We start from the raw sequence: 26,286 nt of genomic DNA on the forward strand, positions 1-26,286 counted from the left end.
CAAACGCAGTAAACGGGCTGGCAGAGTAGAGTTTTCCTGTTGGCAGGGCACACAGAAGCGCTCCCACACATACGGCTATGTGCAGCAAAGATACTTGCAGCATCTTTTCAGCAGGAGGAAGGCAGAGGTCTGGTTACGCTGCGTAACAGTAGAGCTAGTCCTACATGACCTGAAATTTGTACATTCCCTGATCCTGTGATTAACAGAAAAACGTTCATGACTTCTTTACTGTTAGCAGTTGTTCACGTATCAGTGATGGTGTTATTAATCTTGTTCCTGATGTAGGCTGTGTAAGACTTCACCATGTAGAGACACAAGGTAAGTCTTTCCGCAGCTGTGCCGTGCAAAGACAGGCAGCGTCCCGCTGGGGCCGAGACCCGGCCGCTGGCAATGGCCCAGGCCTGTGTGGCTCCGGTGTTAGTTTCTCCTCCATCTCCGTTCGATGCTAATCCTCCTCTGAGGTGGTTTGTGTGAGCAGTCGGGGATGCGCTGAGACACAGCACCAGGTGAGGGGGGCCGAGGGTTCCGCTCTCAGACCATGTTTCTTGTCATACCTGCACTCCTCATCCTGTTCCTCTTGCCAGATAGCTCTCGTCTCTGTCAGGCTGGCAGATGCTAAAAATAATTTGAGTGGCAAACATATTTAGATTTTTTTCTTAGCTTAGCAGCCAATATTCTGTGTCTAGCCGTGTGCGCTCTCTTTGAAAGCCAAAGAATCGCAGAATGCTCAGAGGGCAGAGCCTTAGCTTGGGCACACTGTCATAACTGGAACAGCTTCCCTTCCTCAGGCTGCGCTGCCTGCACTGATCTGTAGCTGCATTTATGGCTCAAGTGATATCACTGCTGCAGGGGGACAGTAACCACAGCAAACTCATTATACTCTTGAAAAACAACAATGCAAGGAGGTGAGCACCAGGTTGCAACTGTGCTGTATTCAGCAGGCTTTTGTTTGCTCTGTGCTTAAACCACGCTCTGTGGACTCTGTGCGTACCTGAAAACTCAAGTCTTTTCTGCTATTGCCAGGTTATTTTTGCCCTCCCTGGACTAGTACATTGGTTTTCCACAGGACCTATCCAGTTAACGTGGTGCAGAGGTGTGCTGAACCAGAGACAGCGTTTCTTGCCTCGAGGATGGATGCACAGCTAACAGGCGTAGCTGGGTTCTGTAGTAACTGTGTTTTTCCCCTTGCTTGTCGGTTGTACAGTCCCTGAGAGCTATAGGTCTTTGAACCCTATGCAAAATGATGCTGCAGATGCTGCAGAGATTTTGTATTTTGCAAAGCAGCTGGCTAAATCCTTATCTGCTTACTCAACCTCTACTCATTTCTCACTCGAGCAGGTCTCCTGCTGAAGTGCTGAGGAAGTCGATGGATGCTGTGTTGAGTACGGGACTCAGGAATCTGTCCAAGCAGAGGTGGGTGGGTGGGGTGGAGAAGCAGCTTATAAGAATTAGCTCATATTATGGGGATTGGGCATTGCTACACTTGGGAAGGTGACTTAGGTCTGTAAAATGCACTCCACCTCTCGAGTTACTGCAATCAAAATCTGGCGTGCCAGGAGACACTGCAAAGTAGTCAGGTTAGAGAGACAGAGACAACTCGGCTGCAGACTTGAGTCGTTCTAGATGCTGAACATCCACCACACCTGTGAGAAACGTGAATATGAGGCTTTCTTCTGCCCACTCTGAAGAGATGTCCAGATTGTCACTTGCTCAGCAGCAACCATTGAGACCAGTTCTTCAAAAACCAGCTGAGCTACAGTTCCAGCACATCAGTAACACCCGTATTTTCCAAGGAGAGCTAGCTGCCCGGGTAAGATTTCAGGGCAGGTTCGTTAAAGCGCTATGTGTATGCATGCCAGGAATGGAGATCCAGCTGTGCCAGCGGAAGAGATTAATACCCTCGCTCGCTCATCTGTGCCAGAGATCTCATCCATCTGCCACTGGAACAGTTCCTGTAAGCGTTCCCTTAATCTTTAGCTTTAAACCATTTAAATTGCTGGTCTGAACTGACCTAGTTTGTTTTGCCTTTAACATATTAGGAAGCGCTCACGCGAAGCAGTGAACCAGCAGATCGAGTCTGGCCCCAGCTCCTGTTTGCTGTCCAAAAAGGTTCCCAGTGAGGGTTGGTCTCACCTTTCGGGTCTCGGGTCTGCACCCCGTGGCCAGGTCGCAGGTGGGATCAAGTCCTGCCTGGCATTTAGACCCCTCCCTAGGACATTCCTTTTGTATCTGGAAAATATCGCTGTTCTGAAGGGTGAGTGTAAAAAGAGTCATTCTGGAAAAATATCTTCTGCATATGGAATCTCTCCGTGAGCATAATTTCTTCAGCGTGGAGGGCTTGTGGTCTTTTCCTATGGAATTGTCTAAATTTTCTAATCCTAAGATGGAAAACAGTTCTTATTTTGTATGACTTTTGCTTTCTTTCTATGGCTACCTTTCTTTGTAGGAGCTGCAAATTTTTTTTTCATTTACACCTGTCCTTTCCAGCCAGCTTAAGCTTTGTTTTGTGTTATGTAGGAGAAGCTAAATGTTGTAATTCACACTGAATGGCTTTTGATCAGCATGATTTAGCGTTGGGATACCCCAGAACCTGTAAATATAAGGTTATTGTTTTACCTGCGTGTGATAGTCATGGCCTTAAAGGGAGAGAAGCATTAATGACCCTTCTGCTTGCCTGAGCTCTGCAGTACATCATCTTCATTTTGGGCACCTCTGAGTAACAAATCTGAGCACTCTGCACCTCCGACAGAATTGATCCCAATCTGCTGTGGCCAGGCCTGACAGGTTGTTGCTGATGGCCTCTTGGTCCTGAGCAGCCCATGAAGAGGGATGATGCTCCGATTCCCCAAGCGAATCCCACAGCTTCCCAGTGGGCCGGTGGGACTTGATGTAATCTGAGTTTTTCATTACAGTCAAGAGCAAGTCTGTAGATGTGTGAATCCTGGGGTAGAAATGAATGAAAATGTCGTTTCTCTGTATTTTTACTTTTGTTTTGACACAGTAAGTAGGTAGACCTGTTTTGTAAGAGGGTTAAAAACTCTGAGTGCAAGGTGCAGGAAAGCATTTCACTTGTGAGGAGAGTTTGGATGCAGGGTGGATTGCACTCCACTTATTTGTGTGGTACCATCTGACAGACCAAGCATCTCAATTCTCAGTTCTCACCTCCTGAGAAGGTCAGCTCTGCACAGAGTTGGTGCCGCAGCAGTGGGCATTGGGAATTATTACAGCAATTGTTATTCCTATAATAAAAGGAATGACCTTTTATTATATATCGGTGCCTCCAACCTGGACGGGTCGGCTCCGGTGCCTGGGCAGGCCAGCTCTCTGGCTGGGAGCGTGGCACAAACACTAAGCGATAATTGAGTATAACTGTAAACCTCTATTACAAAAAGCCAGGAACTGGGATGCAAACTGATTTCCCAGCCCTACAGGTTCTTCCTTCCATCCAGGGTCCCTGTCTCTTGGCGGGGCTGTGCAGGGAAGCCCGCGCTCGGCCGGCTGGCTCGGCAGCACGAGAAAGGCCTGTGGTCTCGGGTGCGTGCCCAGCTGCCCCCTGCCCGCCCAATTCACACGCGCCGTCTGAGGGCCCGTGCAAACACCGCATTTCAGAAAGCGTCCATTTAGGGTGTTTTTAAAGTGCGGCAGCCTCTGAGGTCGAGGTCCGGGTGCAGTGGAATGCCTATTGTCAGACCTAAAGACCAAAGTGAACAGTACATATTGTGGACCCAAATGCAGCTGGCATGAGCCAAAAATGTGCATGTGAGTGCCTTTCTAAGTACCCAGTAATCCTCCAGGGCAAAACGAGGATTAGGTCTCTCTCACACACAAAGAGGGAGTTCATTTTCTCAAAGATCCCTTGGCCAATACCAGATTAAGTGAGGAACCCAAATGAATGTGAATACTCCTTTCAGATCTCTGCTTGCAAACAGGTACAGCCCCGAAGCAGCTTGTTTGTGTGGGTCTGTGCAAACACAGCGTGGCCGGATTGTGGGATTGAGGTCAGGCCAAATCAAACCCATCCAATCTCAGAAAAGGGAAAGCCAGAAAAACACTGGACAAGTCGGACTAGGTGGTATTGCATAGTCAAAGTGTGGTCTCCTTTCTCCGGACTTTTTCCCTGTGGATCTGACACTGCTCACTGAAGTCATTTGGCTTGGAGTTGTGTAAGCGAAGAGCCCTCCTAGAAGGAAAGCTGGGAGTCTTAATTAATTCCAAGTGGCTTCTTGGCCTCCACATTTCTTTGCCCTGAAATACGGCACGTAGGAGCCATTACATTGGAAGTGGTGGATGAAAGAGTCTTTCCAGGGGTTTTCACAGGTAGGAGCTTGTTGAGTTTGAAGGTGTCCATAAAATAGTCTTGAATTCCTTATCTACCTTGTTAGACTGTGGACTTGAACTTGGCTCTTCCACATCTCAGGTGAGCGGCCTAAGTGTCAGGCTAGAGGTTTTACCTAGAAACTGAGAGACTTTTCCCAGCAAAAGCTTTAGTCCACACCACAGGCCCTCCAAAGAAAAGTTTTAGTTCAACTTACGAGAATTTTTCTGATGGCAAAATTGTTTTGTCCGTATATTTCCAGCTGGTCCTGGCTCTTTGTCTGGCTCAGGGGTACAATGAGAACAGACTAACAAACCTGTGCAGGTGATGCTGGTGCCAACTAAGACTCCCATGTGCCCTGTCCAGGAGACAACCTGGATCTTTGTGCTCTGACACACAGGGCACTTCCACTTCAGCTAAAGGAGATTCTGTGCTTGTGACAGATAGGTGGATTACGGGCTATTTCTGGAGTAGCCAGAGGAGGTAACAAAACAAGAGCCAAGTAAGCAATCCCGTCTTTGCAGTTCAGGCGGAGCAGCGGATCTGCAGAGCACCCGCTGGAGAGCGCAAGGTGGGTGCTGTGGGATGAGCGCGGTGTCTCCCCTTCCACACCCGGAGCCCTCTCCTTCGCAGCGAGGAGGAGGAGGAGGAGGAAGGCTTGCTGTTTGCCAGGACGTGGGGGGCTGGCGTGGAGGAGGCGTTTTCATTCACAAGGAGACGTTATTCCAGCTCATCAGCTGCTGAGAGCTTGCGGGATGGGGACAGCCAGAGGTGAAGCCGCCCAGCTGTCCTCATGTCACCTGGCTGAGCCGGGGGTGTCAGGATGTGACATTGTGTAACGCGGCGCTGTGAGGATGGAACAGCAGCCTTAACCCCTCCGGCTCCTCCTCGCAGGGCTGTCGGGGCTGAGCTCTGCTTTGTTGCTGCTTCTCCTGATTTTTGTGGCCGTGCTGTTGGCTATTTCTGTGGTGGAGGAGGTTTGCCTCTTACGTTCTCATTTCAGACAAAGAGAAAATCCATCAGGAAATGCCTATCGTAGAACTTGGAAGAGGAGTTCCTTGCTTAAATCTCAATTTCAGAAGCATCAGCATGTGAGCATTTACTTTTCTAGGAAAGCTTTTAATTCTCATAGCGGTTATAAACACTCCTGTCTATCCTGAATGATTTAAAAATCAGAATTTAAGCTCCATCCTCTTGTCTAGGAAAAGCAGTGGGCTTAGAGGTAATGAGACATTAAAAATTACTAAACCTATTAACATTTGGGGGTTTGATCCTCAGGGACTTAAGTCTTCTATTACCATGCAGCAAACTTGACATTTTAGTTTAAAGTAAGTTATCATGACTCCAAGAGTTGGAACCATTAGGAAAAAAACTATTTTAAAAAGTTTTTTAAAAATTGTACTAATTTTTAACCACAGGCCCAGGTGCTGTTCATGGATGATCTCGGCCGTATCCTAGACTTGCACCGGGAACGGCAGACAGACAGACGAAAGCAGAGCAGGGGACGGTGGTGCAGACAGAAGCAGCGTAAGGCCGGTGTGCTGGAAAACAAATGCTCTGAGCAGACAAAGCTTCACAAGTTTGGTTTTGTGTGGCTTCTCTGTGCAAAATCTCTCTCCTCTTTGGGACTTGTAGCCAGGCAGCTGAGCCGACACTGCAGCGTTTCCTTAGTGGAGCAATGATTTCTGCTACTTCCATTGCTCAGGGAGCCATTTGTATGAAACTTGGAGTTTAATTCCTTGAAACTAATATCTCTGCAAAGCCTGGTTCAAACATAATGGTTGGGGGATCTGCTGGGCAGAGGAATGCACCCACACCTATTGACTAGGCTTGATTTAGGAAGCCAGTCCCTACTGGAATGTGAAGATTATAAATAAGGATAAGGAAAACCGAAGAAGGTGAGAAAGAAGCGCCCAGAAGGTTAAGATAAACGGTATGAAACCGTTTCAAGTATGCAGGTAACAGGAGGTCAGCACAGGAGGCAGATAAGGCAGCTGGCGAGGTCGGAGTCATCTGGGGTCCAAAGCAAAGGATCTCCTTAAAACATCAGGCATTTTCCTAAGGCATTTCTTAATGAAGACTTCAATCTGTAGTACTGCGTTCTTTGGTGCTGGTTGAGCAGGCAACAGGAGAAAAACCTAACGGCATATTTTTAGATAAGGGGAAAAGCTGAGCAGAGTGTCTTTGTACAGCTAGTCATTAACGTGTGTGGTATTACATACCAAGGGCACCATGGAAGCAGCAGGTATAAGTACCAACTCACAATTAAACACGAGCTTCGCAGAAAAGGAAAGATTTCAGAGGCAGCTGCCAGCCTCAGGTGGGAGGTAGAGGAGTTTTAAATAGACTGCGCCAGGTTTCCTGCTCGCCAGCTTGGGAAGGCACGATAACAAAAAGAACAACTGCAGGCCGCTCCTTGCCAAGGGTACTGTTTAGCTATGTGTTTGTGATGTGCTTTGTGACATCCCGAAATAAAATGCAGCCCCAGCGTTAAAGAGCATCCCGCGCTGGGCGCTGCTGCAGAGCCGGCAGTCGGGCTGCCAGAGAGCGGCTGCTCTGCAGAGGAGGGGTGACGACACTCAGGACACAAGGCAGGCTCTGCACCCAGGTGGTTTTTGCCACGTTATGGTTGAAGAAATGTCTTTCTGGAGATTAGGACACTCCTAATGGTTAGAGCTGCCTTAGGAAACGATTTAGAAATGTCTTAGACAATCTTGTGGGCAAGCACTCAGGTCACTTGAGCAAGCGCGAGGCAGAAGGCTGTGAGTGGAGGAGCAGTGCTGGGTTTGCAGGTCCTTTTTGGGGATGTCCCCCCAGTGCAGCCCTCAGGCGTTCATCCTCTGTGCTGCTCCATCCCCGACGGCCGTGTGCTCCGCTGGGGGAGGGACCCTCATCTCTTGCGTTCCCCACTGAGCTTGATTAATGGTCTTATTTATAGACTGGCTGATTAGTTTTCAATGTCTTATTGAGCCCGCTGTTCCACACAGAGCTCAGTAATTACAGTTGTTTAAGAGGCTGGAGAAAAACTCCACTGCATTTCCTTCTTACCCCCCAACAACAAGCCCAGAGCCCATGCAGACACTAATTAACGTTTCTTTGTCTCTGTGAGGTAAACCCCAAAGCTCTGCCTGCTGGCGAGCACGGGTTGGTCCCAGGCTGCTCCCCCTCCCGCCGCCTGTGCGGCTGGGGGGGCTGGATCTGTGTGGATCCCTATGGGGATGCTTTGCAGTGACAGACTCGGAAAGCTCTGCTCGCAGCAGAGTTTAGCGTCTGTGTTGTCTCCTGCTTTCTTCACGTGTTCCGAAAGCTGTAGGCACTTACTTGTTTTTGTTTCTCAGGCTGCTGATTACTCTTTTTAATGTATTTGGCACAGGGGCAATTCCCCCGTCCTAAATATTGTTACAGAGCACGCCAGAGCTGACCGGAGGGAAGACACGAGCAGCTTCGCTCCCAGCCGCAGCACAGCTGTTGTGTGGCCAGGGAGAGACAAAGTCAGGAAGGTTTATTGCTCATCCGAGGTGTCTCCTGTGAACATGGCAAAGATCTTCTACTGGGCCAGTATCTGCTTTCAAACAGGTTGAAACAGCGCTCGGAGAATCCTCTCAAAGAAATGGCTTTGACTTTGTGTTTTGGTGTCGGGAGGAGGGTTGTGGCCATTGGTGGCACCTTGGAACATACAGTTCTGACTCACACAAGGGTTACCCCAAATCAACAAGGCAGGTATGGCTTGTTCTCCCCTTTAAACTAAGGTCACGTCACCCCAACATCAAGCTGTCTGTGAAGGATCCTCATCTAAACTGTCTCTTCACTGCCCCGTTAGCAAACCAGGGAGGTGTAAGGGACGGTCGTTGCCAGGGTGGGAAATGAGGCCTGAGGACAGAGGTCAGGACTTGCCCTGGTGTTAAGAGAAGCGCTCTGCTGAGATCCGTTCCCCTCTAATGGGACCCTGCGCCCACACTGTCACCGAGACACCTCGTCAGGCTCCAGCACAGTACACGGCAGCCTCACCGCAAACCTGAGCTGTGCTTAAACACCTTGTGGGGCTCCTTGTCACCGAAATCTCTGGGACGGTGTTGTAGGGGCAGAAATGCAGGTTTTTGTGGCTGGGACCATCTCTCTTAAGCAGGGGACTTTGTCCTCTAAACACTACAGCCATAAATATATTTTGCTTCCAAAATTGTACACCTGTTTGTATATATAAATTGTGTATGCACAATCTTTTAAATCTTGCTTTCATCTGTAGCAGCTCTCCTGTCCTTTCTCTATCTCACAGTGAGATCTCCCCTAATTTTAGGAATTTTTCATGGTGGACTTGGTAAGGAAAGAGAATTGGAGCAGTTAATGGCATTGGCACTTGACAGAGCTGCAGGACGGGAGGTTGTGCTGCTGGTAGATAGCGCGACTGGTACCGGAGCAGGGAGGGACGGTTCTAGTTTGGTGAGCGGCTTGACATCATCTCAGAGGAGAGACAAAGAAGAGCGGGATTTGGCACACAGAAAGAAAAGGCGGCTAGGCGGGATTTGGGGTAAAATTTGGATGAAGATAAGCAGGGTGAGCAAAAAGGCCGTTCCGGACCAGTCGCTTTCCCTAATCTAGGTGAAAGTGCCGCTGCGCTTCCCCGCTATATCTCATCCGCAATGTGAGGCTTAACATTCCTGCCTGGCACGTGGGGGCTCGGGGAGGGAGCGCGGGGGAGGACCGGGCGGACACAAAGACGGCTGGCCTCTCACCGCAATGGCATCCGAGCCATCTCAGCCGCGCAGAGCCCCCCGTGCCGGCGTGTGCGCCCGGCCTGCAGCCCGCTGAGCACGCAGACACCATCGCAGCACCTCGGCCCGCGGAGCCGCTCCTCCCAGACACGCTTCGCTTCGGCGGGGGGTTCCTTGGGCTAGGGGCATTTCAAATCAGTGCTTACAAATGGGAGCCACTGAGAGTACAGGATTGTTTCAGGCTCTCCTGTGCCTGCGGGAAGGAAGGAGCTGAAGCGATGGTTACGCGATGTTTGTGTGACTTCTGCATGCGTTTGGTCAAGTGGGGTAAATATTTGTTTGCTGACTTTGTGGGAATATCAGTGGGGGGGAGGGCAGGCTTCTCTTCCTTACTCTCCCTGTGTGGACCTTTCTCTGAGCTTTTCTCTTGCGCGTTCACAGCGTTTCCTGAGCTCTTGTAAGGTGGTTTTGTGTGCATAGGGCACATCCTGCAGTGGAGCTTCTGAATTCCACATTTAGGGATTGTGGGTCCCAAAACGCAGATGCAGAGGGATGGGTTTTGTGCTGTGGATGCAGGAGCTGATCTCTCTCGTGCTGCAGTATTGTGCAGCTCCTCCAAAACCGTGATGAGGGGCTCTCACAGGGACTGACCACTGCCAAAGTATAAAGGAGAGCGAAGTCTCGCTCTTACAGCCTGCCTGGGCAATGGCATAGAGAAGAAAAGGGATACATGTGGCTTTCTGCGAATTTCTTTTTGCCCTTTTTAAAAACTAGATTGATGCCCGTGCCTTGCCCCCTGCACCTGTATGTTGCCTTCTGTCTTAAAATGCTTTTTCAGTGTAGGATACAAGGGCTGAGTTTTTTGTGCATCGTTTTTTGCATGGCCTTGGTTTCTTTTGGCAGGGACACACATGCAGCCAAGGGATGCACCGGCCTGTCTCCCAGCCCGCCCAGTCCAGCCTGCGTGACCGCTGACTTTCCGCCCAGCACAACTACGTGGTCGGGAGGAGTTAAGTTGCGGCTGAAGACCAGGTGAGAATGTGTGTATCTGTGTCCCTGTCTGCCCACCTTTTCCCAAGGCTTCCTTGCCCTCAGCACAGTGCCAGGGAAATTAATTCGTCAGCGTTGCTGGGTGTCAGTAACACCTACGCAGGGCTGGGTATAAAATAGTCACCGCTCTGGCTGCCAGCGGGATGACTTGCTGAGAATGGGGGCTGGAAGAGGTGTCCTGTCTCTCCAGAAGCTCTGTCTGTGGTGGTGAAGGTCGGCACACATGCGGGACCGAAGTACCTCCATGCAAGCGATGTCAGCCTGCTGCGGCTGCCCAGGTTTAGGTGCCTGGCTTCCCCAAACCGCCTGGCTCCTTCCAGCTGAGAGTTTCTGTAGGAGCTGGGCGTTCATGACAACCCTGCAGAGTGCCAGTCTGCATTTTTAAATGATTAACAGTCTTCCGAGGCCAGTTTCCTGAATTGCTCTGGATCAGCCAGTGTGCCTGATTTCTGTGCAGTTTGGGGCCAAATCTAATGGCATTTACTCAGGCAAAGCATTTGCTGGCATCGAAAGAGCCTCTTACATCAGTCAGATGGTAATCTGGATGACCTCATAGATTTTTGTGTCTCAGTCCTCTGAGATTTGCACTACAGAGTTAGAGCAGTGACTTTTATTGGCAACATTGCATTCAGACCTGAACTTAAAGCCAAGAAGCTCCACCGATTGCCTGTAGCTGGAGGAAATGTGGCCCCACGCCTGTCACCGAGCGGCTGAGGAGGGAATGCGGCACATGAAGTCACTTTCTGATTTTATCAGCAAGGAAGCAGTTGTGGAGCAAACTGGCTGACCTTAGTGGAGTCGCTGCGGCTCTGCCCATTAGGGATGCTGACCCTGTGCAGCTCTTCCACCAGTGTTCACGTGTGTAACCTCAGCAAATTCCTATTGCTTTCCCCCAGCTGAGGATTTGGACCATAAATGATATCTCTCTGGGCTGGAGCAGATTTTAGAGGCTAAAGTCTCTTCTGAAGCTTGTTTTGCGAGGGAGAGATTTATCTGTGACCGGCTTATGGGCTCTGGAGTTCCTGAGGTATATGACCCACATTGAATTTGGGGAAGAAGCCCCCATACATCCACCACCTTCTATAGCAATGAGTTATTCAGTATATGCCCTCTGTAAATCCTGCTTGCCAGTCAATCTAGTAGCAGATCGCCACAGAAGCTCCAAAGTTTAGCATTTCGCTTGGATTAATTTGTCTTTGGATGCAGAGCCGATGTCTTGCATTACTTTTCTGGCGGTGTCGGGGGCTGCGTCTGCACATCTCGGTAGTTTAACTGAGGCTGAAGCTTTGGTTACAAACAGGAAGTTGCTTTAATGTGTAAGAATTGGAGTGTGGGAGGGTATTTCGGGCTCGGCAGCCTTTGCTTTGGCCATACCCCGGGTGCAATTCCCCTGCTTGTTTACTTGCCACAGACACACCCAAGGTGCTGAAGGTGACAGGCTGTCAGAGTCCCGATTGGTTTCTGAAATTCGGGCTGATGAATGAATGAATGACCTTCGTCCAAGGGGAAATCCAGGGCTCAGGGCCGGTTTCTCAGGTGTTGCAGGTGAGCATCTATGGCAAGGAGCAGCACGGTACCAGTCTGCCATTCACCCTCCTGAGAGTACACACAACGATTGCGCATTTCCTCCACTGTGCAAAATAAATAAGGCCAGGGTGGTGTTGCCAGCCAGCCCAGCCATGTTACTACAGCTCTACCCGTTGGTAAAGGGCAATCCGAGATGTGAAAGGGAGAAGAATTAGGTCTAGAAATCCAGATGCAGGGGTGTCTTTCACCTAAAAAATGGTTATTAGCAATATGATTAGAAGTTTCCATGAGGGAGAGGACAGATTTGTTGGCGGTTCTATGATTTTAATTGTATTAGATCACTGCATATCTGCTGTGTCGCTCTCTCTCCACTGATGTAAATCTTGGTGAGATACTCGAGGATGTCACCTATCCCGCCCACTCCCTGCAGGAACAGTGGGAAGGTGAATTCTCATCTAGGAGTAAATCATGAATTTATCTGGCTTGCTAAAAGTTTAAACTCCCCTTGGAACCTTGTACCCGTTTTTTTTCTCCCAGTACCTCAGAAACCCGTGCGTTCGTGAGCCCCACACGACAGTAGGTACACACGTACATATAGTCAGCGCACATGCCTAAAGGACCTTCTTCTTCTCTCCCATGTATCATTTCTACTTTAGCACTCTGGTGTTGAGTTTATTAGCGTTGTCTGTGGTTTGTAGCCCTGTAACTCGGAGGAGAAGCCAGCTACCGTCTGCAACGCCCTGAAAATCCCCTTGGTTACCTGCCGTGGCTCATTGTCCACGTTTCGTTTGGGTAATCAGGCTCACAGGGTAACGATTCTGCTGCCAGCCACCAAGTCCCTCCTAAGCACTGAGACTGGGAAAACACATTCCTTCCATTGTTTCTAAGTCTCTCCTGTTGCAAGTTGCTGTGTGTTTGATATCGGAGTGTGAAAGAATCTGAACTATGGTTGTTTTTCTGTCTTTTTAAATAATTTACTGACTGGGGAAGAATGAGGAAAAATTATTTGAATTAAGCCCATTGGGCCAGTTCATCGATACAGATACATGAATGCGGCTCTGTGACTTCTGCAGCGCCACAGGCAGCGTAAGTCACCATAGGGTCCGGCCGCTGAGATTTTCTACCTGTGCTCTGAGAGGTGATGCGAATGCTTGGGGAAGACAGGATATAACAGGGTCCTTTTTAAAGACAAAAGCTGAAACAAAGAATCTCCTCAGTTAGTCGGCTGTCTCTTTTCCAGGTCTGTTCTTTCTTCCTCTTTTTCCAGTGAGTAAAATCGTAGCGAGAAGAGGAAAGTTGCAGAGCGTCTTTAATCCAGCTCCTCATTCAAGGAAAGTACCAGGCCGGAGGCTGCCTTGGCTTTCACATTTCTGAGCTGCAGTCCTGTGTGAACAGCACACACAGACTATCCTGGCAGCAAGTACTGTCTCAAAATAGAGTGCTGAAATACTCTTTATTTTGCAATTTAAATCATACTTATCATGTTGCTTGGTAATGCTTTCTTTAAAAAAAGAAAGCTGTCAGAAGATCCCAGTGGGACAAAGTCCTCGAATCTGATAATCAACAAGAATGAAGCTTGTATACATCACCTCTCACACTAATAACCAAAGCCCCGCTGTTTCTATTCAAGCCGGTTGTCTGGTTAGTGTCAGGGAATGTCAGTGCGACCCTTTCTTTGTGTAGGGCAAAGAGCTCAATGTGAATATCGCCTGTCAGACAGACACTTGGGCGAAGGGCACACGAAGCGGCAGCAGCGCACGGCGCGGTTCTCAGCTCTGCGGTAGGCCCGCTGGCTGGCTTTAGGGAAGGCACTTCACCTCTCCAGGCCTTTGTTTCCCTTTCTGGAAAAGGGATAAATGCCTCTTTCTCGGATAAGCAGCCTGGAGGTTACCGAAGAAATGTGATAACACAGAGGTGTGACGCGCAAGGCCAATAATCATTAATTACAATGTTTGACTGTTCCTGAGTTCAACCAAGGAGCGACTGTTGCTCACAGCTGCCATCACCTCTGAGCGATCCCAGCACGTCCTTCTGCAGCCCATGGCAAAGAGCATTTCTTTAAAGAAACACCATCTTGGGTCTCCTGCAAACTGGCAAATTTTGCTGCAGCACTTGACATGTTGGTGTATCCCACCAATCGCCACCTTGCTGTGCCCTTGGTCCTTCCCATCCACAAAATAATCTTTGCTCACCATTTCTCTCTGCCTGATTTTGGTGCCAGGGGTAGAAGAGGGAGAGGTTGTTTCCTGCATGTGGAGCTGAGAACTGTATAAAAAAATCCATGTGTACATCCACATACATGGTTGTCATCTCTTATTTCACCCAGGGCTTTTCTTCACAGTGCTATGGTGGGGAGTTTTTCCCCAAGAGCTGGTGGTGGTAATGGTAGGAAACCTGAGCAGAAGCCTCTGATCCTCTGCATCCTCACCCAAAGAGACTTCAGGGAGCTTGGTACCTGTCTGCTGGTTCTGATGAGGCACTTACAGCCTGTTGTGAGGCAAGCCAGACATCCCAAGTGATGCTCATCAAGGAGAAAAAAGAAATAGCGTCTGACATCAGCCGGAAACAACACATGGGCACAACACCTGCCTGTGCCACTGAGAAAGGGCCCTGAGGGAAATGAGGCCAGACCGTTCTGGGGTAAAGACCTGAACTTGGCTGGGATATTTTTCTAAAGGTTTTTTCTTTTTTGTTGGTTGAAGACTGAGACTGTTCAAAGCTGTGAGATGCTCTGAAAGCATTGCCTAGGAGTATTCTAGGAGGGGAGTTGTGCTCTAGAAGTTGTAAAGAGGTACATATTGGGGAAAAGAAAGTCCTGGTATGAGAATATTCACACATCTGATCGAAGCATTCTGAGCTGAGAGTTTTTTTCCGTGGTGTTTTCACTTAAGGAAACTTTTAATCTGAGCATAAAGAGAGGTGGGGGTGTGACTCTCCTTTATAGGTGAGGGGACATTGTTGCCCAAGATCCATGACATGGAATATAATTTCATATACTTCAGGTCTTTCTAACTGGTCCTCCTTCTTTTTAGTCAAAGTTGTGAAGCGATAAAGCTCACTGCAGATTCTCTCCTTCCCAGAATTTACCAGAAGTGCTCTGTGAGCCTAAAAAGACAGATTCCGTGACAGACACATCAAGCTGACACCATTATGGTCCGGCTTCTTTTTAATTGGCCTCGTCTGTTATGCTTATTTTTAGAACCATGACTGAACCTTAATTAAGAACGACGTTGCTTTGAGTAGATTGTGGCCTCGCTCGGTCGAAATCTTAATAGGCTTCTGAGTGCTTTAGTTTTTCCTTCATCTCCTGCTTAGCAGCTCGGCACAGGGACTGCAGCAATGCGATAGGACATCTGTAGAACGCACCCTTGTTACGCTGGTGCTCCTTTTAGATGGGACCATCTCAGAGACCGGTCCGCACCGGTGAAAAATCAGCCCCTTATTAATGCTTTGTGTTTGTGCAGGGACAGAGTCGCCCTGGGAGGGTACACACAAATGGCTGTGATCAGCATCTCTCTGTACAGAAAGAACCTACCATGCCGTGTGGTAGGGTACGGCTCAGGACATGCTACTTCTGCCACAGACTTGTTGTTAGTTTAGAAATATCCGTAGCTAGAAATCTTCATCCCTGAGAGGATGACGTGGTAAGGGTGGGCAGCTGCCTTTGTGCCTTTTCTCTTGTGACTTGGTGCCTATGATTGGATCTGAGAGGCACACACTTTGCACTTGCATCCAGATCTTTCTTCTCTTCTACAGGAGGAGGGTCTTGACTGCAGGGTCTCTGTCCCTTCCCACCTCCCCAGCCGAACCCCTGTCCCTTGGGGTTTCAGCAACGTCCCACACAGCCACCGGGGCCGCACGGCTGGGGAAGCATGTTCACGGTGATCGCAGTTCTCCACGAGGGCAGAGAGTGACCCTCTTGGCCTCAGATCTCTTCTCCATTTCTTCCCTTCTTTCTTGGACACATTAACATCAGCAGCTGGTCAAAACCATCCCAGCGCATCATGGAGAATGTGATGAGTGTTCCTGCCTGAATCCGCAAATGGATTCTGCTTCTTGGTGAGAGATGCCTTTCTTAAAGGTTTTGCTGCCTTCCCCTTCAGCGTTCTCTGCTGCTTTGCTGGGGAGGATTTTGAAGCTTGCTGGGCCAGGGAAAAATGAGCACAAGGTAAGTGGTAGAGGAGTTGTTCACAAATGGTCTCTGTTCAGCCGTCTGGGATGACGCATTGGCCAGACATGAGACTGATGAACACTTAACTCCCCACGAGCTCTCTGGGTGTGCTGCGGTAGAAATACATCAGTTTATTGAGACACTGACGATTCTGAGCTGCTAACTGGTCAACTACAACACTGTCCTCTTGGCTTTCGCTCATTAGCTTTCTAGAAGGCTGAGCTGTATCCCATTATGGTCTGCAAGGATAAAATTCAGTCTGTGTTTCCTAAGAGAAGGTGCTTTCCTTGCGAAATCCTTCTCTTCCAGCTCCAGCAGCTTGCCTGGAGCCTCCAACGCTGTGTCTGACCTGCACAGCGAGTACCTGCCGTGGGGTGCCCAGGGTCCTGCTCTGTGAACGAGCAGGATATAGCACACGAGGGAGGGAACTGCTTCCTTCCCGCTTCTCATCCTGAGAAACCAGTCCCATAAATTGGGCATAATGACAGTCATCCACCTGCAGTTCTTGTCTTATTTGAACATATTTTTTTCCTTATTTTTCTTTCCCAAAAACTGCTCCACTTGGAGGTCTAGGAAAAGGGAAATTTTTGCATACAAATGTAGAAAAATGTACAATGGCAATTTGAAGATGCTGTGTTGTTTGTTTTGCTTAAAGATAAGGCCTTTTAATACAGATAGATCTGTGTGCTCTCAAGGGACGCAGGGCGAGAGTACATTTGAATTGCAAAGTGCTCAGGTTGTGCATGTACTCTGGCCTCGGTAAGGAACAGTACGTAGAGAACAGAAATTAGATTGAGTGCATTGTTCTGTGCGGTTTTAGTTTGTAACCTCAGGAAAAAGATAAATCAACCTTTTGGTCATACTGTGAAGAAAGCTTCAGATGGCTGTTCTTTAGAAGGCAACTCATTTGTGGAGTTAGTGCCAAGGTACCTTTATATAAAGTTCCATTGTTGTTTTGCATACAAAGCATAAAAATAATCTACAGAGATTACAGAGAAGAACTGTAGCTCCTAATAAGAGCTACAGAGCTATTAATGGTAAAATAGAAATGTCAGTATGGTCTTTGCAGCCCAGACTGCATCAAGCCTTTGCCAGACTGTTAGAGGAGACTGTCAGAAAATGCCATGGTTAGTATAGAAACAAGGAGCACCCAGATAACAGCAGCTGGACAAGATTTAAAACTATTCCTTTCCCTTTGGTTTTCCAGTTTATAGTGTGAATTTGGCAGTATCTGGTGTGTAATCTGTGTTACAGCTGCCACGGAGCCTATTTAGATGCCAGCGCTGCATCAAGGTCCGCTGACTTCTGCAGGTATCTTCGCTCCGAGGCATTTGTTGTGATGCCAACCTGACCTGGATGCCCAAGTTATCTGATCGCTGGAGGTGCCTGTGAGGAACCGGGAGCCTCTTTTCCAGCCTTGGCATTTACAGCAGGGGGATCACTTTCTCCATTACCTGAAGTGGAGAATTTTTTAGTAATAAGGTTGTCCAAAAGTTTTCGCAGGTATGGTACAGGTGCAGCCCTTGAGGAACTAGTATAAAGGATAAGGGGACGAGCTGCTTTTGATGATGATAATGATGACTATTATTATTATTATCATCATTATCATTATTATATTGTTATTATTATATTAATATTATATTACAGTTCTGGTTTTTGAAATTCTATGACCTCCTGGAACAGTGTCAGCTGTTGCTCCTGGTTTTGTAGAAAGCAACTGAGCTACACCAAATTTATGCCAGTTAAAGATATAATGATTTATTTGTCTTAAGTCAGGAATTAGCTGCTGCATTTGCAAGTTTTATCACTCAGCCAGTTTGTCTGGGGTGAATCAGGACCTGAAGTTTGGGGCTTTACAAAAGCAGTTCTGCCCTACTTGCCAAAAAGAATTTGGTCTTGCACTGGTTTTTATTGCTTCCTGAACATGGTGCTCTGCAGTAAAGCAAGCGTAACCAAAAGCTGTTGCAAAATTGGCGGATTAACCGTGTTCAGCTCCCCCCAGATCTGAAATAGGAGATAGCTGTTCTCCTGTAGCCACTGTGGTGCTCACTGTCACGTTACACTCCAGTTCCAGTCCTCCCTAATTGAGCAATAATAATGATAAACTAAGCTTAAGGAAGTAGTGTGAAGTGAGGTGCTATTTTCAGGTGTTCCCGAAGGCTGGAGCGAGGAACTTGTTGGCGTTCCCCAACGCCCACACGCAGGCACAACAGCATCGGCCGTGCCTTTCTTTACACCCTCTGAGCTCCGTCTCGGGGAGAGTCCTTCGGTTGATTTAGCGGGACAGGATCCAGCCCTCTGTTCCCTGCCTTTGGGTGCATGTGTGTGCGCAGACCCCCCATCCGTCCATCCTGCCGCCTCCTCGCAGATTGCCTGCAACACGAACTGGCGATCATGTGCACCCCGGCGCTTCCTCTCCTGGCTTAAGCTCACCGAAGATTCAGTTACCCTTAATCCACGTTTCCAGGGTCAGGTAGGTGTGGAAACAACGCAAGGTTATCCCGCGCTGAGCTGGGATGGCATGTCTTCTGACTGAAATTCACAGCTCCGCTGTCCACGTGTTGTATTATTACAAGGATAAAAACCAAAAGGGTTTAAAACACCCATGGCTCAAAAGATTGGCTACGCAGCTCCCTTTTTACTGAGCAAATCAAGGGATAACGTGCTTTGCTGGTGATCATTCAGTGTGCTTTCCCAAGCACAACAATAATGCTAGGGGCTTGTACTACTCAAAAGTACAAAGAGTCTGTAAACGTCTGCAATGGAAAAGGCAAGGATGCAGATTATTCCTAACGAACAGTTTTGTCAGCTTCTCATCCGGCAGCGGCCAGGTTCCTTGTTTCCCTGGGCAAGGGGCATACCCAAAGCGCTCTGTTCTGCACACACCTACGCATGCAGTGCTGAAACGCTGCTTGGGTCAGTTCACCCTCCAGCTCAGCTCTCTTTGAGACAACCCTGTCACAACAAGTGTTAAAAGGAGAAAGATACCCTTTTCTTTTTTCTTCTAGCTGATGATGAGTGAATGACCTTTGCTGATGAAATCCCTGTGGAAAACCTACTGGTGAAATGGTTCTACCTCTCACTTTCTGCCAATGCTTTTCTATGTCGCAGAACATCAGCTGGTGCCAGTGTTAAGTTGTGCCACTGAAGGATTTGACCCTATCATTTTTTACTTCGTACACCTTCCTGTATCTTTTCTTTCCACAATCTCGGGCAGTACTAAGAGAGTCCTCTTTAGGTGTCTGGTTGACATCTACAAGAGGGCGTTTTAATCTGTTTACTGCTTTATTCAGGACATGCTGTGGAATTTTCAGTGAGACAAAGACTTACAAGATGTGTCACATCCTCTTCTTGCATTTATGCTTTATAGGTGGTCGAGGTTGTCCTGCGGGCTGTCACGCTTGGATCTTCAGCGTTGTACAGGAGCGGTGCTGCCCCTCATTCTCGCGGGAAGAGTTAGAAACTGCGGAGATGAGCACTAGAGCAGGGGGAGAGATTCCCTGTGGGAAGCGGAGAGAGGATTAAGGCCAAGCCCAAAGGCCAGGGCGAAGGAGAGTCTGTGCGGCATGCTCAGGGACCCGATCGCTAATCCCCTGCTTTGACTTTCCATTGCACCATTATGTGCTTTAAATAAGGTTGTCGGTGTTTTTTTTCCTCCTAAGAGCTGCTGTTGGCCTTCCTTAGCGCGGTGACTGTGGCGAGCAGCCGTGCGGCGCCGAGGACGCACCCGGGCTCACGTGCTGCGGGGGGACAGCTGGCATTGCTCCTCACATCCCTTCCTGCGTTTTTAGAAGCACTTGAGGAGAGATCAAACCAGCACTGGAGGGCTCCCACCCCCTCACAGTATTTGATTCTTTAGATGACTTTGCCAGCCGTCGCTTGAGAACGGAGGGAACCTTTTGAGCAAAGCGGCCCTTTAGCATCCATTGGAATCCCGTGCAGCCAGCCCGCCTGGAAAGTGCTCCCTGTGAGTGTCCCTGGCTCATCCCCAGCTGTAGAGATCCCCAGCTTCTGGCTGGGAGGAGGAGGGGAAGACCCCCCCACTCAGCGATAACCCCTTGTCTGCCCACGCCTGTTGCCTTGCAGACATGATGGGGAGCGGGTTGTCTGAATGTTGGGAACAGCGCGTGTTTCCTGCTTGATTCATGTGGAAAAGACAAAAACATAGCGAAGCAGAAGTGACCGCAAGCGATTTTAAATGTGGCTGTTGGTGTTACTTCACATTCATCTTCCCTGGAAGAGCTGGGCTGTTGCTGATGTGCAAAATCCTTCTGCTTTCATGCAGGCGGAGTGAAACTCCAGGCCGACCTCACTCCTGGCATTCAATCAAACTTGCGGAGAACCAGCCCGATCCCAGCATGATGCAAATATCTCAGGGTACGCTTGGCACTCCTTGGCATCAGTCCTACCACTCCAGGTAAGCGCTGCACGGCTCTGGTCCTGCGCTGCGTAGCCAGAGATGTAAAGCATTTTTTATTTAGTAGCATTTGCCCTGGGTTTACGTTTCTCCTGCAGGTGTAGGGATCAACCTCCAAAGCTCGCGTGCTTCTAAACTAGTCCCCGGTCCTGTGTCCTTCCTTGTTTGTAGTGTCACGCTGGCTTTGGGGAGGCTCTGCCTCGTGACCAAGGATGTGTCGTGATGGCACCAGTTACAAGACTGGGGTTTAAATCTAGAGCACAGTAGTGAAGGAAGGGGATAAAAGATGTGGTAGAAAAATGTTACCAGTTGCCTCCATAGAGCTGGACAGGTTTACACACATCCAGGGTTAGGACAGGAGACAGGAAGGCTTTGGTTCCTGTTTGGGTGCCCAGCTAAAGTGGCCTTGTTCTCCTCCTTAAAGTGCTCTATGAGGTGATTAACAGCTTGGCAATTAATTACTTTAAAAATCCCTCTTCCTGCCAAGATGGGAGCCCACTGTCAGGACATGAAGCTTTCTGTGGATCCGGATACCCCTCAGCTCCCCTGAGCGGCCCCAAAATGTGCTTGGTCATAAGTCCTGGGTCATCTTCAGGGGGACAAGTTGAAGTTCTGCCCATGGAGGATTTTCCCTGGAAAGGCAGAAGGGTTTCAGGAGCAGCAAACTCTCCTTGTAGCCACTGGGATTTAAACCCTATTTCTTCTACAGGTGAGACCGAGCCTTGGCAGAGGGGAGGATAAAGAAAACAGGGCGTTAACAAAAGTGAGGGAGTGGCTGAAGAAAAAAAAGTACATTAGATTCTGGCCTTCAGCACAGACGGTGCTGTAGCACATTCATTTCCCAGTGAGGGGTTTGCTTCCCATCCCAGCTCCTGGCAGAGCCTTTGGCAGTGGCCATGTCTCCTGGGTGCTTGACGAGGAGCATGGGGAACATCTAGTGGCCAGCTGGCCAGGGCTGTGCTGGGCATTGCCAGGGAGATTAGTTTTTGTTGAACTAAAATAGAGTGCTGCATTTAAATGAGTAAACCGGCTTTATTCTGAGTTTTGCCAGATCTTTTTCTGCCTGTGTCTGTGTTCCTATGCGTGTCTCTCCAGAGATGCTGCTGTTTCCCCTTGCAGGCAGGATTCCTTCTGCCTTTGCCTGTCCCTAGCAGCCTTCTCCCCTCCGTCCTTTGGGCTCATGGGTGTCAGTTCAGCAGCGTGGAAGTGACTGTGGCTGGGATATGATCTGGAGCAAGCGTTAGGCCCTTCAGCAGACACTTGTTAGCGATGGGGCTGTTACCAAATGCATTTGCTGCCTCCTTGATTCCCAGGCCTGCTGCACGTCCCCCACTGCATGGAGCAGGTTTGGTTCTTATCCCAATGAAGCAAAGCATGCAGAAATGGAGTTTTGCCTTTACCTGTGCTAATCAAAGTTTCCTTTCCCTTCCTTTCCTTTTTCCTGTTTCCTTTTTCCTTTTTCCTGTTTCCTTTTTCCTTTTCCTTTTCTTTCCTCTCTTTCCCCCTGCCAGGTCTGCAAATGTAGCTGCAAGGGACTAGAGAAAGCTCTATCTAAGGGAGGGGAGCTGGGAACAGAAGGAAGGAAAGTGAAATCCTCAAGCCAGTCCAAGGGTATTTGCTCAAATCTGGGAGGATAAATTAGCAAGGGCAAACTGCAAATACATTTTTGATATCCCCGTGTGAGATGTAAAAAGAACTGTGGCCTGCACAGGGAGCTCCCTTCCAGCTGATAGAAAGATCTCTGAATATCCTTCTTCACGAACACATCTCTGGAGGCCACGAGTCCTCTTTCAGTACACGTGCTGAGGACCTTTCCAGGTGTACGTGCAACTGCTGAGTGGCTGTGAAGCCTTCCTGGGGCGTTCTCAGCCTGTTTCTGTTGTTGCACCCCCACTTGCCTCCATGCACAAACACACACATCACTTCTCTGTCTTGTCAGTTTAGTTTTCTCACAGCAGACAAACTATCCTTGGGACAGCTGAATTTCCAGGAAGCCTGCCAGGGCATAGCCTTCATCTCCATAAAAAGAAATGAAATGGGAAAAAAATAAAGAGATTAGATTCCCCCAGAACGCCTCTTGTGCTCTCCTCCTCCTCCTCCTCGGTGGCGGCGGCGCTCATTCAGCTTTCCAAGTGCCTCGGATAGGTCTGATGGGTGGGGTTGATCCTCCCTGGCTCCAGAGATGCGCTGTCTGTCTGTCTGCATTTCCCTCCCACCCTTCTGTGGTAAATAAGAGCCATGTGTTGCAATGTCAAGCAGTTCCTCTTTGTGAACTGGGATGACTGCAAACAGGGGATGGAGTAAGGCCCAAATATGGGGTTTCGTCTGCACTTCTCAAAACTAAACATCTTGCCTCTGAGCTCACTTATAAGTTGTTGTGCCTCTCCTCTGCTGACAGTGGGTTTTTACTCTTCTCTCCCTCTTCCTCAGCTCCTCAACCAGCGATCTCTCTGGCTACGAGCATGGCTATCTGAGGAGAAGTCCCGACCAGTACAGCTCCCGGGGCAGCATGGAGAGCTTGGACCACTCCTCCCCTGCCTACTACTCTTGTCACCTGTCCCCGGCCAAATCCACCAACAGCATCGACCAGCTCTCCCACCTCCACAGCAAGAGAGACTCTGCCTACAGCTCCTTCTCCACCAACTCCAGCATCCCTGAGTATCCCGCTCCTCCGTTCGGCAAGGAGCACTCCTGCTCCATGGACAGCGTGCACTCCCAAGGCGGCCCACAGGAGGGGATGAGGCAAGCCGACATCAGGTACGTCAGAACAGTCTATGACGCCCAGCGAGGGATCTCCGAGGAGTACGAGGTGAAGTCCTCCGCCTTGCTTCCGAGCTGCGAGGCCCGTGCCTCGCTGGACGGTCGCGGCCGCGGCAGGCTCCACGGCTTCGGCCGGCACAACGCAGCTCCCTCCTGGGCACAGCCAGGCCAGGGCTCCTCGGACAGCCAGAACCAGTCCCCCAAGGGGCCTCCTTTGCCCCCTGCCCGCAGCGACAGCTACGCGGCCATCAGGCATCACGAGAGGCCCAGCTCGTGCGCTGGCCTTGACCTGAACAAGCCTAGTCGAAGCCAGCCGAAAGGGATGTGGCCTCCGCTTGTCAGCACTCTCTCCCAGGGGCTGAAAAGCCCCTTTGCAGAAGGACTTCTGCACACCGTGGTGGAGAAGAGCCCAGAGAGCAGCCCCACTGTGAAGCCCAAGCAGAGCTATTCCCAGCCAGGGCAGCCCCTGCTGCCTACTGGTGTCTACCCGGTGCCTTCCCCAGAGCCGCACTACGCCCAGGTGCCCCAGCCTTCTGCAAGCAATAACGGGACGCTTTATCCAGCTCTGGCCAAAGAAAGCGGGTACTCGCCACCCATTTCAGTCTCAAAGGCTGTAGCCAGCAGCACCTTGGGCTTTGATGAGAATGGAAACCAAAACACTACAAACAGATCGACCGTCTTCTACCAGCCCCTAGCCACTGAGAAAAAGCACGATGCTGCAGCAAAACTTATCCAGCAAAAACCTAGCACGGCTGGCCCAGAAGTCTGCCTGACCACGTCGAGAAAGGAGGAGTTGTTACCCAAACACAGTTTTCAAGCTCCACAGCCACAGCTGAGGGATGCTGGTGAGAGAAGAACCCATTACCAGCCCAAAGAGGACTGGGCGGCCGAATCCCAGGAGGACAAAAATGGTAATGCACAGGTAAACGAGAGAGACGCTGCTGCTCATCACCAGTGGGGCCACAGCACGGCCAAGCAGTATGGCTTCTCCTCCTTGCAGAACATCCCAGAGAGTTCTAGGAGGCAAAGCAGCTCCGAGCTAAGAGAGATGCAGCCAGGCGAGGGTTACTCCAACACCAGACTGTCCTTGAACAGCAGCTGTAAAGAGGAGAAGGATCACAGGGGACAGGGGCCCAGACAGTGGAGTGACGTGAACACAGAGTCCTTTGAGAGGCAGGAAGAGGAGGGCATGAGCACAGCCCCGTTCCATGCCACTGAGCCCAGATGCGAAGAGCCCCCTTCGCCACAGCACCCAAAGACCTCCGATTTCGGGAGGAGCCGGCTCAGTTCTAGCAGCACCCAAAGCTTTCCCTACGGCAAACCAGACCCCAGCAAGTCCCGCTGCTCGGTGCTGGAGAAGGTCAGCAAGTTTGAGCAGCGAGAGCAAAGTACTCACCGGCCCCACAGCACTGGCGTGCCCAGCTTCGGCCAGCACTACGGGCCGAGCAGGACGAGCCAGCCCTCGGGTGCCAGGTCCTCTCTGAACAGCCTGGAAGACACGCGGGGCAAGCTCCGCGAGCCCGGCCAGCTGCCCGCTGAGCCAGGCAGGCTCTCCAGCCCCTCCGTCAGGAACGGGAAGCTTGAAGAGCTTGACTGGCGTCCTGTGGAGCTGCAGATGGTGGCTTCGGCAAAGCAGGCGAGACCCAGCGAATGCTACAGCCTGTGTCCTGAAAGCGAGGTGCAAGTAAGGACGGCTCAGCTACCGAGGAGTAAAAGCACGTTCCAGCTGGGAGGGGAGCTGGAGAAGGAGGTCCTCTGGAAAGACAGCATCCAGGATGCCCACGGCTCGCAGCTGGACACACCGTTCAACAGGGCCTACAGGAACAGCATCAAAGATGCTCAGTCCAGGGTGTTGAGGGCCACTTCGTTCCGACGTATCAGCCCCCCGTTCGGCAGCACACCCAAGAGGACAGCGCAGAGGCCCGCCTCGGCCCACGTGGGCATGAGGAGCACGGCAGCATCGCCCCACACCCCGAAGGAGAGGCACAGCGTCACGCCGACAGAAAGCAGCCTCTCCGCCCTGGACTACACCAAGGCACAGCACATCTTGCGCATCGGAGGCCGAAAGCGGCTGACGGCAGAGCAGAAGAAGCGGTCTTACTCGGAGCCGGAGAAAATGAATGAAGTGGGCATCTCTGATGGGGAGCAGTCGCCTTTCTCCTTCCATAAGAAAGGGCTCCATTTTGTCTTCCCAGAGAATACGGTGGCTGACCGGCGTAAGATCTTTGAAAGGGATGGCAAAACTTCCTCCACGGCGAGCATCTCCAAGCCAGAGCTCAAGCAGCTCCAGCAGAGCGCCCTTGCTGACTACATGCAGCGCAAAACGGGGAGACGGCCGTCCTCGCAAGACGTGGGGCTGCTGAGGGAGCGCTCCCACAGCTCCTACCTACAGGCAGGGGGCCCAGACAGCCAGAGCCTTTCCTCCGCCTCCAGCATGAATTCCCTGCACGACCAGAACCTGTACCGCCGGAGAGAGTCCATAGAGCAGGTATCCAGGACGGGGCGGATATCTTCTACCCTTCCTCCTGGACTGATGGGCTGCTTCGACGTGAGCGGAGATGAGAAGAAGAAAGGGCGGCAGGACAGCTCAGTCACGAGCCGCCTGAAAACGGACAGGTGCCGGGATTCCAGAGCCAGAGCGGAGCTCAGCAAAGGCACACAGACAGACCTGCTGGGCACACAGGGCCAGCCGCGCTGCGGGAAGCAGGAGCACATCTTTGAAAGACGCTCTAGCACCAGGAAATCTGGGAAATCCATGTCTGTGGAAGACTTGCTCGATAGGTACGACAATCAGACAGTCCCTGTGCATGTACGTTCCAGATCGTCTCCCACAGCGGATAAGAAACACCAGGTATGTGCAAACTGGATCGTACATTCAGGCAAGTGGGGCCCTCTGAACCAGGGAAAGAGAGGGGATGGCAGAGAGCAGGGCGATGTTCAGTCATGGCAATTACTGCGCTGGTTGGATAGAAGTTATTATAATTGCATGTTGAGATAGAGACCAGTTATTGCATTTAAACTACCAGCATGCTGTTTTAAATGTTTGCCTGTGGGGTACTGCTTCTGTTCAGCTCTCTTGTTGCTGGGGCTGTTTCAGGGATTCCAGAGGTGCTGGGATTTCAGTACCTTTGCTGGTAACATATGTGTGTTCTTGCTGCTCCTGACATCCCATCCGAGGTGTCCTGTCCTTAGCTTGCAGCGCTGAGCACCTTTCTGGTGGGGTGAAGGTGGTGACATGCTGTTACTGCTCTTCTGCCTTCCCCAACTTTCCTGGTGGGAAGCAGAGAAGCTGAGAGGCTGCTGGAAATGGCTCTGGCTCCTGCTGTGCCTGACACTG

The 26,286-nt window shown here is 50.3% G+C and overlaps 1 protein-coding gene across 4 annotated transcripts in view; it reads left to right on the forward strand.

Moving 5' to 3' along the window:
• SHROOM3 (shroom family member 3) overlaps window positions 1-26,286 on the forward strand; it is a 131,115-nt gene that overhangs the window by 89,599 nt on the left and 15,230 nt on the right. For all 4 annotated transcript variants that reach the window (XM_065634659.1, XM_065634662.1, XM_065634660.1 and 1 more), the window contains 3 exons: window positions 9,928-10,056; window positions 20,058-20,189; window positions 22,620-25,800. In XM_065634659.1, the coding sequence (XP_065490731.1) occupies window positions 9,928-10,056; window positions 20,058-20,189; window positions 22,620-25,800 (3,442 nt within the window). Of the gene's footprint in view, window positions 1-9,927; window positions 10,057-20,057; window positions 20,190-22,619; window positions 25,801-26,286 lie in introns of those variants that run through there.

This window comes from Caloenas nicobarica, chromosome 4, assembly GCF_036013445.1.
Source record: "Caloenas nicobarica isolate bCalNic1 chromosome 4, bCalNic1.hap1, whole genome shotgun sequence".
NCBI classification, from domain to species: Eukaryota; Metazoa; Chordata; class Aves; order Columbiformes; family Columbidae; genus Caloenas; species Caloenas nicobarica.